The sequence below is a fragment of the Sceloporus undulatus genome, chromosome 4, assembly GCF_019175285.1.
Source record: "Sceloporus undulatus isolate JIND9_A2432 ecotype Alabama chromosome 4, SceUnd_v1.1, whole genome shotgun sequence".
Classification (NCBI taxonomy): Eukaryota; Metazoa; Chordata; class Lepidosauria; order Squamata; family Phrynosomatidae; genus Sceloporus; species Sceloporus undulatus.
Window position 1 is genome coordinate 83398716 of NC_056525.1, and position 14642 is coordinate 83413357.

The following is a 14642-nucleotide window of genomic DNA, read 5'->3' on the forward strand; positions in this document are numbered from 1 at the left end:
TGCATGCTCTCAGCAATTATGGTTTGGTCACTTTTTTTTTTTTAAAAAAAGCCACTTACTGCTTCCACATAAGTGAAACAAACAATTATTTATACTATAATTAACTGTTCAGCATAAAACACATGAAGAGTCTTCCTTTAGTAAAAAGTTTTTTAAAACTGGACTTGTTTTAAAAAATTATTCTTCCTGAAACCAGGAGACAAATCACGTTCCTACCACCTTTCTGGTGATAGCCATCAGCATTTCAACAAATTCTTCTGCAGCTGAACCAAAATATGCCCTGGCTTTGACTTCTTGTTCTTCTTATTTTAAAAAAGTCATCCCAAAATGCAAAATGTTCACATTTGTAATGTTGCCTTTTTAGGCAGCACTTCCAAAGAGGAATATGAAAGTTGCTTTTGATGTGTAATCAAGTTAAAATGCCCTGTGTTGACAACACTTTTGAATTTTTATGCTCTCTCCCAAAGTTACACTCTAAGGAGCCTGTGCAAACAGAATAATGCCACAAAAAGTATGTAGCGACAGTCAACTAGATTTAAGTTCATTTTCTGTAGCTGGAGGCCAAAATCAACTAAATTGGTTCTAGTGATCAAGTTTTCTGCAATTCCCCATTCTGTGTATTAGCTATTTGACAGAAATTCACTGCGGTATTTAAACTGGCAGTCATCACAGCTAACTCAAATTGTATTGGCTTTCACAGTGTTGAAACGCTGAACTGCAATCATCAATCGGCCAATTCCAAGATAACGCGGTGGTTGAAATTCCCTGTCATGCTGTACAATCCCTTTGTAGCTCACCAGCTCAGAAGATGCACAATAAAACCTGCAACAAGAGTGTCTGGCAACACTGCCACAATGTAATATGAGTGTGCTTGTGGAGGGGCTTTGCCCAGAAGCAAGATAAAGGCAACTGTGCCAACAGCAGTAAACCTCTAGAGAGAGTGTAACATTTTCTTTTGGAAACACACAGAAACACTGAAATTAGAAGCACATTTTGGACCGCTGTACTCTTTCCTCTCCCATCTCCTCGATATTTTTGCAACCACCACATTAAAGCTCCACATTTTTTTTTCACATTTCTATTCTGTCCAAAGACATTGGAAGAAATGAAACGAAGTGAATAAAATTAAGCCTTTTTTAAAAATCAGCTTTAAACAAAGCACACAGCTTCAGTTCAATATGTTTTAATAACATGAAAACCTGTTACAAACAATAAAGTAGATTTACAAAGCCACTCAATACAAGGGTTTTGTCTTATTTCAAAGTGTGTTTAAGAAGATGGACACAAACTGGACGACAGGTATGCTACTCCTTTCCATAGACCATAAATGTCTGTCACAAACAAGGGCATTTTCTCATTTACCACTGTATGTTTTCAGCATTAATGATTTTCCACCATTTCACCTGAATTTCACCACAGTATGCATATTCTGTGGTAGGCAGCTGGATGAGAGTAGGGAAACAACACACAATTATTTGTCTAGGGATATTTGGCAGTCAAGCTCACAGTGAAAAGTGTAAGAGTTGGTCTGGTCTCCAAAGCATAGTGATTATTCATCATCCCCTGCTTCTGTTGGTACTGGGGGCCTTTTCACAACACTTCTAGCAAATATTCAGCACACGGAGGCCCAATCTCAAGAACTCCTTTCGAAGTCAGTACAGGTCAACCATCTCAGAACTGTTTACAAATCGATTAACACACACACACACACACACACACACACACACACACACACGTATGAAGAGTGAAGACTTTTTGCTGGGGTTTTTTAATATAAAAATGTTCTTTGGGGAAATTGCTTGTTGCTCCTGCTGCTTCTATTATCATATAGTTATATTGGGAAATGAAATGGAAGTTACACAGCATGCAAGTGCTGTTAGACAGGCTGCTAATGAAGCATGGTTTCCCATTCTTTGAAGCATGTATTCCCCAGGCCTACTGATCTGGAGAGATTTGCTTCTCATGCGTCCAAGTAGCCACACCTCAACCATAAACAATGGGAAAAAAGCATGCAAAGGAAATGATGCCAGGTTTTAAATGCATTTCAACATGCACACAATGCCTGCCTTATATACATAATGGGCTAGGTGCTCTCTTCATTTTAAGACAATGTATTTTTTCATTTCTACTGCATGCAACAAAACATCTCCTTCACTAAAAAGTGACCACTAAATAACATTGCTAGGGGTTTGGCCATGTTTTGACATAACAGTAAGCCAGGAAATAGTAGGAACAGTAAGCCAGGAATTGGAAGGTACCCTGGCTTATTGAGTATCAGTCATAGCTTGGGTCCAGGTGGTCTGATTGCTCCTGTCTTGCCCCGTGATTTAGCATGTTGGATAAAAATTGACATAGCTACAGCTCTGGTTCTCATTTCCAACCCAGAGAAAGGACCCACAGTCTATTTTGTGATTTCTTTCTAAAGCTTGCAGTGAGGAGACAGGGGGACCCAAAGCATCACTGCTATCTTGCTCACACACCAAGATTTAAAAGACACAAAAACCAAGTTCTATACTACATTCAGCCACTCACGTTGTAAGAGTGAATGATTAAGCAACACACATTAGCATGCTACTCATATTCAAAAAGCCAGGGTTCCTGTGGTTTATCTGGCTTATCGCTATGTCTAAGGTATCCACCAATAAAGGAATCCACAAATATATCCATAGGTCAGGTGCACACATTTACAAAAGTAGCCTGATAGTCATCAAAAGCTCAACACAGAATTTTTACCAACCATTCTGGCAAACCATAACAGTAGTTTATTTTTAAACCATCTACAACATTAGTCATATGTCCACTGCTGTGATGATTTGCACAACCCCCACCTTGTGAAAATTCTTTTCTTAGAACATAAACACAAGTAGCTATTAACATGTTCTTGCAATCCTGCATGTTCTTGTTGGAGACTCCATTAAAAGCCTCCATATTATGTCATTCTAAATCATGCAGCCAACTATCCTCTAGTCTGGTTGGGAGCTCTTCTGGATGAGTCACCATCCATTCATTAGCAGTTCAAAAGACTTGCCATTTAAGCTATATGCTGGGTACTTATTTTGCCAGTCTCCACAGAGGTCTATGGTAACAGGGGCCAGGAGGAGGAGAAGAAACAAATTCTGGCATTATCTTAAATCAAAAGCCCAAGGCTCTGATGAGCAAGATTTTTCAGGTAAGGGCTGACCCTTGATCCAGCCTTCACAGGAGATGTTCTGTATCAGGGCAATAATAGGTGACTAAAGAACATTCTTTGTTTAGCTTGGTGTTCTTTTATAGCTTCACCACAATGAATGCTCTACTGTATGTAGGTATTGTGTGCTTTCAAGATATTTCCAACTTATGGCGACCCTAGGATGATCCAATTTTGAGGTTTCCTCGGCAAGATTTGTTCAGAGGTTTGCCACTACTCTTCCCTGAGGCTGAGAGCATGTGACTTGCCCAAGGTCACCCAGTGGGTTTCACGGCTGAGCTGGGATGTGAACCCTGGTCTCCACAGTTGTAGTCGAACACTCAAACCACTATGCCATGCTCTATTAGTCCCTTCCATACATGAGAAAATGCCTTTCAAGGTAATGGTCCTATCAAGGTAATGGACAGAATTATCCCAGAACCATACACGAGCATGCAATCGTGGGTATTTTTCCAGGCATGAAAGAAATACTGGTATTTTATGAATGCGTACGTAGCATCTATGAATTGCATCTTGAGATTCTTAAAACAGGTATGCTCCTGTTAAAAATACACCACACACTCCCAAATGACAGCAATGATGGCTTGCTAAGTTCATTACTGAAAGGACACTACATATTCTCTGCTGGCAAAATATTAATACTGAAAGTGAAGGAAAAACCCAACTTCATAACTCAATACATCCATGACTAAAGCAACACAGTCATGACAATACGTATTAACCAACTAATTTAAGACTGACTGCACTTCACAAATAAACAGTATAATAAAATGGAGGAGGTGAAGAACAGAGGAAACAGAAAATCTTATCTGTCTTCATAATAAAACTAAAAAGGTAAAGTACTTAGGACTGTTACGAAACTGTATTACACTGAGAACTAAAAAAACACAATCAGGATTGTGTCTATTTGCTGTAAGCTTAAAGCAACATGTATTAAAGAAGTTTATGTGAATCATCTAATGCACTCATGCCTATTATTAGAATTATTACCAAGCTAAAAAAGATTAATTTCTCTAAATACAGTAAATCCTCAGACACTATTATAAGACTGCTGCTAATGTAGTATTACTGTATCTTGAATGCCAGCGCTATCCCTCTGCACCTTACATTTTGCATCCAAGACCTTCAAAAGAAATGCTGATAGTTTTTTATGATGAAAGACTCATTTAAGCATGTTTCACAAGGGGTATCCTGAACTCAGTAGCTGCTACAACCAAAAGGAGACCTTTGAAAACCCAGCAATCTAACATGGGACATCTAGCAACAAATTTTCTCCTACATGTAAAGATTAAAATCCTATGCCTGCTCATAGTTACCTGTGTCTTAACTCCCACTGGTGCCAGAAGAAGGTGCAAACATGTAGTGCAACTGAGAGTTGAAGAAACAATATTTCTAGTATAACTGGAAAGAAACCTGACACCACCAATCCTCCATATAAACCAAGCTGCTTATGCATGGAGTAACTCCTAAGGTGCTAAGAAATACAAGGAAATTCTTGTTTTAGCTGGGCTTTTGACTTCCTTGTCATGGGTCTTTTTTTAGTAACAACACTATCTGAAAAGACCTAAATACCCCAAAGGCAACAGACTTGATCTGATCTTGGAAGCTAAGCCGGGTCAGCCCTGATTGGTAGTTGGATGAGAGACCAGCAACCAACACCAGGTGCTGTAGGCAATATTTCAGAAGAAGGAACTGGCAAAACCACCTCTGAGTACTCCTTGCTTAAGGAAACACTATGAACACCATGGGGACTTGAACACACATGCAAACAAAGAGGAGAAAGGAAGGCCAAGCCCTTGTCCCTGATCCATCTTTAGCAAAAAGCCAAACTGCAGCAGTGAAGATTCTTCACCAGATATGTACTGGAAAATTCTGAAGTACTGGGACTCATCAGGACAGGCTTCATGAACAAGCCTCCAAGGGGAGTTTAAACATACAGATAATTCTGTTGATCCCTATCAACAAACCAGTTTGAACATTTTTTCATCTCCATCAAAAGCAGGTGTTGGGTAAAGTAAATGAATGTTACAGCCCGAACAGACAGGCCAAAATAAAGCTGCTTCGGGTCACTTTGGAGGTGTGCTGTTTAAATGATATATGCGTCCTAAGAGTACCGAAGCCATGCCAAAGCCACGCTCCAGTCCTAAGGACTGGAGTGCAGCTTTGGTGCAGCTTCTGGCCTCTTAAGATGTGTGTGTCATTTAAACAACATACCTCTAAAGTGAGCCAAAGCAGCTTTATTTTGGCCTGTCTGTACAGGCCCTGAGTTGCCCATTCATGAAGAATGGCTACAACTGAACAATCATGCAACAATATTGCTGGGGAAATCCTGGCTCCTTTAGCTGTTGCAACGATTATAGCTGAGCACAGTGGGAATAGGGAAGGCTGGGGGGAGGCAGAAGATATCGCTTTCTTTGCTCATCTGGAAATGCCGATGGCTTTTTGAGCCTGAGAGCTCTGGTTCCACTACTCCTCTGCTCTGCACCATGGAACAACCCACCTGGCCTTATACAATTCTGCAGAAAGTAAAAAGGAGACCACTGCTCTCAAACATGTTTCTTTGGATGGTTACAAAGTCACTGAGTAATACTTATGACAACAAACCTGTAGCTTCCCTCCTTCAAATCATGCATTGTTGCTGTTGTTTTTGTCTGCCTGCCTTCAAGTTGTTTCCAACATATTACAACCCTAAGGCGAACCTATAATGGGGTATTCTTGGCAAGATTTATTCAGAGGAGGTTTGCCATTGCCATCCTCTGAGGCTGAGAGAATGTGACTTGCTCAGGGTCACCCAGTGGGCTTCATGGCCAAGATGGGATTCGAACCCTGGTCTCCCAGTGTCCTAGTCCAATGCTCAACCATTACACCACACTGACCCTCCTCAATAATTCACAATCATTCATTAGAGAAAATAAAATATTAACCCCAACAACTTTCCTGAGAAGAGATGGGGGGAGGGGGACTTGGTTCCTAGAACTAACACTGGGACCAGAGCATCACGACAGAGTTTCTTCTCCCCAGCCGCATCCCTATTTGAAGTCTGTCTGTCCAAGACCCAAACATGCACAGTTATGGGATTTAGAGATGTTTCAATTTCTCCCTCCCAGGAAGAACACTATTGCAGCTGGAACCTCACTAGCTTCAAGCATCAACCTTAGAACAAGGAGATGCAGAACATGGCAAAGCTGTGTTTTTTAAAACTACATATCACAGAATCCTCCAGACAGCAGAGGTAGTGCTATCTGTGGGATGCTCAGAATTACAGTCCTCAAAAGCAATTTCCCAAAGCTCTAAACAGATATAGGAAGCTTGCCTTCTCCTCTGCTGACAGGAATAATACTGGAGAATTGTTAGAAAGGATGCTCTGGCTTCTGCCATGGACCAGAAGACTAAGACAACAAGATAGCTGCAATGCCACCAAATAGTGGATCTTAAAATTAGTAGCCAAACAAAAGAAAACATTGCCACTGCTGTTGTTGCGTGCCTTGAAGTCATTTCCAATTTATGGACACCATAAGGCAAACCTATCATGAGGTTTTCTTGGTAAGGTTTGTTCAGAGGGGGCTTGCCTTTGCCTTCCCTTTAAGGTTGAAAGAGTCTGACTTGCCCAGGGTTACCCAGTGGGTTTCTATCCGGATTGCAAAGAGCAGGGATTTGAACCCTGATCACCAGCGCAATAATCCAGTACTCAACAAACAGAAGGATGCCAGATCCTTATTTATTTATATTTAAAATTAAAACAACGAAGTTGTATTTAAAGCTGTGTGTGTGTGGTTTACATTCTACATATGACACTCTTAACAACAGTTTTGGGTACTACAGATTTTGACTACCACCAGGCAGTTCATAACTTTAATCTAAACAAGAACAATAGCAAAAAGAAACTGGGCACTCTGCAAATGAACAGATAAGTAACTCCAAATGGTTCATTACTTTGTTCTGGCATTGTCAAACTGATCTACCCACTCTGCCATTTTTCAACCCAGTCACCATCTTGGGTGCATCTTGCTGATTTTAATTTAATTTTGTACATTTTTATTGATATGAGCCATGGGGAGAAAGATCTGTCTAAAAAGTGAGATAAAATATATAGGTAAATAAATATTTTACATTTCTCCTTCTAAATCAGTGGTCCCCAAACGGTGCCTTTTAAGAGATTTTGGACTTTAGCTCCCAGGATCCCAGACTATTCGCCAAGTTGGCTGAGGCTTCTGGGAGCTGAAGTCCAAAATCTCTTAAAGGGCACCATTTGGGGACCATTGTTCTAAATCAATGGAGCTCTATGGGGAATAGCTGCAAACTAGGACAGTTGCAAAGGCTTCAGAAACAAGGGCTAAGCACAATCTCTATTTTTTAAAAATGGATCCATTCTGCTAATGCCTGCTGTCACACAACATACACTTTTTTTGTGCACAAAACCAAATGTTCAACATCAATGAGTAAAGGAACACACCAGAATCATTGGATTCCCCCTCCTCCCTTTTCCTTCAGCAGCAGCAACTGAATAGCTGTACAACCTTGCCAGGTGAGGACTATATCATCATTGAGCCCATACCCCCTGGAGGATGTGGGAAGATCACTCCCCGTTCCAGTCACAGAGACAGGAAGATGAGAAAGTTACTTTCTTTTATTTTTGGGGTGTGTGTGTCGTTTCAGTCCATTTTCTGTCAATTTTTGAAAAAGAAAGGATAATTTGGGCAGCATTTAAAGGTGTAACAATGATCCAGTCAAGGCTTTGTAGTTTTTGCCTGGCAATTTTTATGGGATCTGGAGGCTCCCATGGCTGCACATAAGCTTACAGGGTCAGAATAATATTGGTCAAACAGAAGATAGAAAATCAAATCAGTGCCCAATTGTCTGCCAATTTTTGCCCCCAGGAAACAGTTCCACATTCCACATATGATTGCATCAGGAAGACACAGAATAACAATGGAGCTACTTCTCTAGATCTCACACCCCGTAGGTAACACCCATCCAGATAAGCCAGGATGGTTTAAAGGAGTCTTGCAGTTCCTTCCACCCCCCAGGAAACTCCTTCCTTAGAAGGTGAGTTAAGAAGGAACCATGGAGAAACAGCAACACTACAAATGTTATCACAGGGCCACAAAGCTAGTAGGGTTAGAGTGGTGGGAAGTAGCTTGCACAATTATTACAACTTAATCAATTAGGTCTAAGAAGAGACTCAGGGAATGGTTTAAAGGCAAGAGGGGGAATCAAAGCTGGCAAGCAAGTCAACATTAACAGTTCTGACTACTTGAGAGGTATGGTTTTTTTCTCTAAAATAATGAAATCACAAGGTAAACTGCAGTAAAACAATTCTCCTCCTCCTCCTCCAATACAAGGTGGCATCAATCTCAATACCACCAAAAGCAATAGTAAAATATTGATAATTTCATATGCTTTGGACTGACAATTCCTAATGGAGCTGAATTACCTAGGTGTTTTGATGAGTCCACTTTTGCCCTGATCATTTCAGATGGGCCTTAGCCTCTCTCCCAGCCTTGTCTTGAGAACATGGTACTAAAACCAATGGCACTTCTTTCCAAAAAGTATACTTTTAAACAAGCTACTCAACTCGTTTACCGAACATGCACCAATCTTTTGTTCCGCATATTATTCTGAACTTCATTTCAATGTTGCCTTGGACAAGAACCAGGAGGATTTTTTTATACTTTGCAGCTTCTACTTTTTATAATTCCTTGTCAGACTAAGACTGTGAAGAAGTAGTACAGATGGTAGTATGATCATATACTTTAAAAAACTGACTTTCACCACATACTTCATGACTGTTTTTTATTTTTTGAAAGGACAATACATCTTTCCTTTTACAAAGTATCAAAATCCCCATGCTCCTGGGAATGACTGCTCTGCCATCACACAAAAGTCAAGAGTCTATGCATCAAAGAAGTTGACAAGTCAAAGTTTATCCAGAACACTACAGTACAGTTAGCTTGGGGCAATATCCCCTTTACCAGGATAGGGTCACTGGAAAAAGCTTCTAACATTATCCTCCTTGGGGCTTGTAATTCTAAGGTTACTCTGAAAAACATTTTATTCTGTACCATGAAGAAACCTACAGATGCTCAACTTGTACACACCTGTTATCTCACTTCAGGACCCCAAGTTTTAATATGGGGGATAAACCATTTCCTGTTTTGCATAAGGAAAAAAGCAAAATCAGGACATCAATCTCGGCATGCAACATCTAAGCTTGGTAAAAATAATTTCACCCTTGCATGCACTTTTCTTATTAAAAGAAATCATGAAACCCACATTGCATTTAAAAGAATACAACTGTATCAGTATTTTGAACCAAGGCTATTGACTTTCTAAGGCTGCAGTTCTATGCACACTTACCTGGGTATAAGCCCCACTGAACACAATGGTTCTTACATGCACAGGGTAGCATTGAACAGCAACCTTCTGACAAATTCTCTAATATATGCATGCTTTAGAGAGCTTGTAAGATTATATTCTCTTTCTAAAGAGCATTCCATATTCAAATACAGCCATTTACTTATGTCAGAAAGTTTGCAAATGAGATTTCAATGAGATAAATATCATCACTGCACCTCCTTCACTCTCCTTATCCGGTGTGCCACAAGGAAGATGCATGACTATGTAACTAGATCAATATGCACCACCTTAGAGTACTCAAGATAAGTATCTGAACTAGATGCACATAGCTACAACTTTATAAAATATTATTCAAGCCAAGCAGTAGCAATGCTGTTTTCTCCTCACACCCGGTGGCACTCGCTTTGGCATGCTGTAGCAATACAAGTTTATAATCAACAGGGTTTGAAAATTTGTTACTCACGTAATCATGAAAGGCTTTTGCTTCACTTGAGTGTTCACAAGTATCTCGCCTTTCAGGAGCTGCACAGTAAAGGTCCCAAAATACACTGTACAACAAGAGAAAAGAAGAACAGAAGCAAATTGTTTTAAGTACAGTCTATAACATACATACAATTAAATGAGTCTAATCATTCCAACAAATCAGTAACACAAGGATTGCTCATAAAATTTAATCTTTGATTTGGGAACATTAAATATCTCACTTCTGTTCCTCTTGAGATTTTTTCTCGCCAACAAAACTGAATTAAAATTAGGCAAAATATATACAGTATTTAGAGACAAAAAACAACAATTTCAGTGTATGGATTTTAACAAAAGATCTCCACTCCAGTTGAAATGGAACATCTTTCCTCCCCAACCATCAGAAAGTTATAGTCATTATGCCACACTTTGACCATACTAATATTTTTGTCTCTCTGCTGAAACAGAACTTTATGTTTAGATCTCACAGGCTACTGTACATTCAGCTGTACTTTCAATCATCATCCCAGCAGAACCAAATGTGTCTGATTCATGTTCTCTATTCAACCTGCACACATTCCCTTCCACATATGTAGCTATCTCCTAAAACCAGAGCGCAATCCATTAGAGCTGTTTCAGTTTGACATTAAATGCCATACTGTCAATACAACATTGATTTCATCTTCTTTCTTGGATGTTTGCACATATATATGAATCACCATTACAAAAGCCCCTCAGTTAGTAAGATTCACTGTGGAACCTGCACATAAACAAGAGTCACTTCTGCAAACTTGGAAATATTCCAGTGTGGTGAACTCCTTAGAGTATTACTAGTACCATAGAGACTTGAGTTCAAATCACCATTTAATCATGAAATTCACTGGGTGGCCCTGAGCCACTCACTAACTCCTAGCTTAATGTATCTCACAGGATAAAAAGGAGGTAGGATGGGGAAGGAAACTATGCGTTCTCAAGGAACCATAAGTTCCTGGGGAAAAGAGTATAAACACAAAAAATAAGTGACTACAGATTCTGCTGGAATTCAAGTAAGAGTAGAGGATTGCTCCTATGTGGTGTTTATAAATATCAAAGGTTTTATGTGCTACTACATAATTTTCCTTCTTGACTTTGCATTCTGTGCAGCAGGGATGGCATGCCATGCAAAAAACCCAGCTATGCAACAAACTAGCAAACAATCCAACAGCATTTAAATGTGGCAACAGACAAAGAACATTTTTCCAGAACTGTTGCTTCAAACAACACCCCAGAGGAGTTTGCAATGGTCTATGGATTAAGCAACAAACCATCTTAGTACACCCCAGAAGAAGAGAAAGGAAAGTCTTCACTAAACTTTCCTGCTGTACAGTTTCAGAACAAAGCAATCCTCAAAATCTGGGTGGTACCAAACTTCTCAGTTTAAACTGCTACCCAACCAGCCTCACCACAAAACTGAACTGCCTGCCTAAGTGTTCTTTAACTCACCATCACAACCTAGACATCAATCCTTAGGTACCAAGTCTGCATCATACGCCATGAGTTGCTAAAAGTGTCATGTTCTGAGCTAACAAAGAATGAGGACACACAATAACGGAGCTATATGAATGCAGGTCCTCTCTGAATCAATGGGACTGAACACATGCAGGTAATGAACTATGTTGCAGGAAATGTTCCCATCATCCAGTATTGTGTTACCAATGAGAAAGGTGCTCCACGCATGTTGAACTTCTCTACCAGACTATCTATACTAGAAACACATATGACAAAAGAAAGCCTCATCGTGTGTACCACTGATAAGCAGCCTATGAGCAAGTTTAAGAAAAAGTAACCAACCTTTATTTAAAACTTACAAAAATTTATCAATACCTATAAGACTTATCAAGATCCATGCACTAGGCAAACAACTTTATTCCCAATAAACACTCCACAATCAGACCGACTTCTCTACAAAATATCAGTCCCATATCTCATCTGCCACATTTGCACCTCAACATCAACAAAGCTGGTAATGAAAAGATGCATTTTACACGCATATACATGTTCCATGCATCTTCTTGTCTAATCATAACCCTCCTAAAATTCACCACCCTTAAAGAAGTCAAAAACTTGTCTCTTTGTGAAAATGGAGGAGAGCAAGTAAAATCTGGTTTAATGGCTGAAGCACAGTTCCAAAAACGAAACAAAAATTACACAACTCCTCTCAAGAACTCTTTCTTCTCCAGTACTTTTTTCCTCTCTGATCCGTGTTCATCTGTACGAAGACTAGGATGAAGGGACAACCGCACACTACAATTACATCCCTTTAAGCAACACAGAAACCCAAACTTTTACTGGGGACGTTTCCCCCCACCTGCAGTCCGTTCTGTAAAGAAGTTTGATACTGAGGGAGGAAAGAAAAATGAAGGAGCCCACTTACCACCACCACGAATGTAAAAACCCAGGAGGCTCTCCTAGTGTGATGTTTTTTTCCCATCGGATCTGCAAAGAGCAAAGGATGCCAGTAGGTTAGATTACAGGCCGGTTGGGAAAAGATGCTTTCCCCCTTCCCTCCTGGAGACACCTCCCCTCTCCCCAAACAGACCCAGAGAGGCCAGCCAGCAATAAACATGGCAAAAGGTGATAAAAAATTCAAAATGGAGGCCACAACGGTGCCTGCTTCTGAAAACAAAGGCTATCACAAAAGGGGGTCGCAAAGTAAACAGAAGTCACTCACCTCTGATAAAAAGGTCTGTGCTGATTTCTGTGCTCCTACGTGCAGCAAGTATTCGTAGACATACAAAGCTAGCCTGCAAAAAGGGAAAAGTATAAGAACAGGGGAAGAAATGTGGTAGAGGCAGAGCAAGAGTGGAAGGGCACCAGAGTGGGAGGACTTTGTGGAAGTGCCCCCAAGAAGTGGGACTGAACCTTCTTTTGGGGGGGAGACCAAGGCCCAGAAGAAAAACCACTTCCTTCCTGGTTTCAGGGCTGAGAGAAATGAGTTGTTCCCCCAATCAATACATACATAAACACATGTGTGTACATATGTGTATGTGTGTATATGTATGTGTGTACGTATGCATGTGTGTGTGTACATATGCATATATGTGTGTATACATATCCATATGTGTATATATGTGTGTGTATGTATATATGTGCTTACGTATGTGTGTGCATACAAACATATATATGGGTATGTATGCCTATAAAAATATATACACACTGTGGATATGTGTGTGTACATATAAGTATACATGCATGTCTGTATGTGTCCATGTATATGCATGTGCATATATATATATATATATATATATATGTGCCTATAAACATGCATATATATGTGTGCAAATGTGTCTATAAATGTGTAAATGTGTGTGTATAAATATATTTACACACACACGCATATATATATATACACATACGTGTGTATCATCATATATACACAACACACACAGACTCCCAGCTCCAAAGAGAAAGTGGTCTCCTTTATTCCCTGCAGGAAACCACAATGCAACTTTCTTCAGGCATAGGACCCAACCGCAGCCCCAGCCTCTTTTTACTCATCTACCCCTCCAGAGTTTTCTGCCAACAGAGAGATGCCTTTTTGGAGTGTGTGTTGAGGGGGGTATGTTTTCTCCAACCCCCCCCCCCAAAAAAAAGAACAGCTTGTGTGTGTGTGTTGTGTATGTGTGCGGAAGAAGCACACCCACCGACAGAAACTCTTCTCCCACTAAACCAGCCCCCCTCAAGAACTTGCAAACTCTTCCCAGCCAAGTCGGTGGAGGGCTTGTAGTAGCAGCAGGAGGAGGAGGAGGAGGAGTAATAGGAGCAATAGTAGCCCCTGCCTGGACAAAGCCTGGCCCCTTCCCCTCGCCAGACAAAAGGAGGAGGCAAGCAAGGCTCCCTCCCTCGGCTGCCCTCCTCTGAGGCGGGGGGTCTTTGGGGGGCGAGGGAGCGGGGGCGCTACACCTCTCTCAGCCTCTCCAGGACTTACTTTTCCCGCGCCTCCCCATCCGAGGGCACCGCCGAGCCTTTGCCTTTGGCGAACATGGTCCGGCGGGGAAAGGGGGGAGAGGAAGGAACAGGAAGGCAGGCAGAGGGGGATCTGAATCCGATGCTGCTTCGGATGCTTCTGCTCTGCTGCTGCGCTGCTGGCTTCCTTTCACTCTCCCGCTCTCTCGGGTTCCCTGGCACTGTCAAAGCCCCGGCCCCGGCCCGACCATCCTCCTCCTCCTCCTCCTCTTCTTCCTCCTCTTTCTCTGCTGCTGCTGCGCTGCTGCTTCTCTGCTGCTCTCGTGCTGCTGCTGCTGCCGCCACCGCGGCTGCTCCCGGCTCAACCAACTGGCGACACTCGGGGTAGAACGCGGCGGGCGTCAACGTTCCACAATGGATACATCGCCGGCCAATCGGAGGCCCGGGAGGGGAGGGACGCCCCGCCCACGCCCCCTTAAGGTGGACAGGGAAAAAGCGGACGGGGAGGCAGGGCCCGCTGCGGTGCCTCCTTAAAAGCATCCCTCCCCCCTCCATTGGGGGTGGGAGTGAGGGGAAACTCTCTCGCTCAACGCTTATGCTGCCTCGCTCTCTCCTCTCCTCTAACTCCTTTACCCCAGGTTCTTCATGTTGTATAGGGCGCACTCCGAGTCGTTTTATAGGGTGAACCCAT

At 41.5% G+C, this 14642-nt stretch overlaps 1 protein-coding gene across 4 annotated transcripts in view; it reads right to left on the reverse strand.

Moving 5' to 3' along the window:
* Positions 1-14036, reverse strand: part of SSBP3 (single stranded DNA binding protein 3) — a 197624-nt gene extending 183588 nt beyond the window's left edge. For all 4 annotated transcript variants that reach the window (XM_042462614.1, XM_042462613.1, XM_042462612.1 and 1 more), the window contains exons 1-4: positions 13974-14036; positions 12717-12789; positions 12420-12481; positions 10008-10092 (exon numbers count right to left, since the gene is read on the reverse strand). In XM_042462614.1, the coding sequence (XP_042318548.1) occupies positions 10008-10092; positions 12420-12481; positions 12717-12789; positions 13974-14029 (276 nt within the window). In that variant the 5' untranslated portion in view covers positions 14030-14036. The remainder of the gene's footprint in view (positions 1-10007; positions 10093-12419; positions 12482-12716; positions 12790-13973) is intronic.
* Positions 14037-14642: the final 606 nt, after the last annotated feature.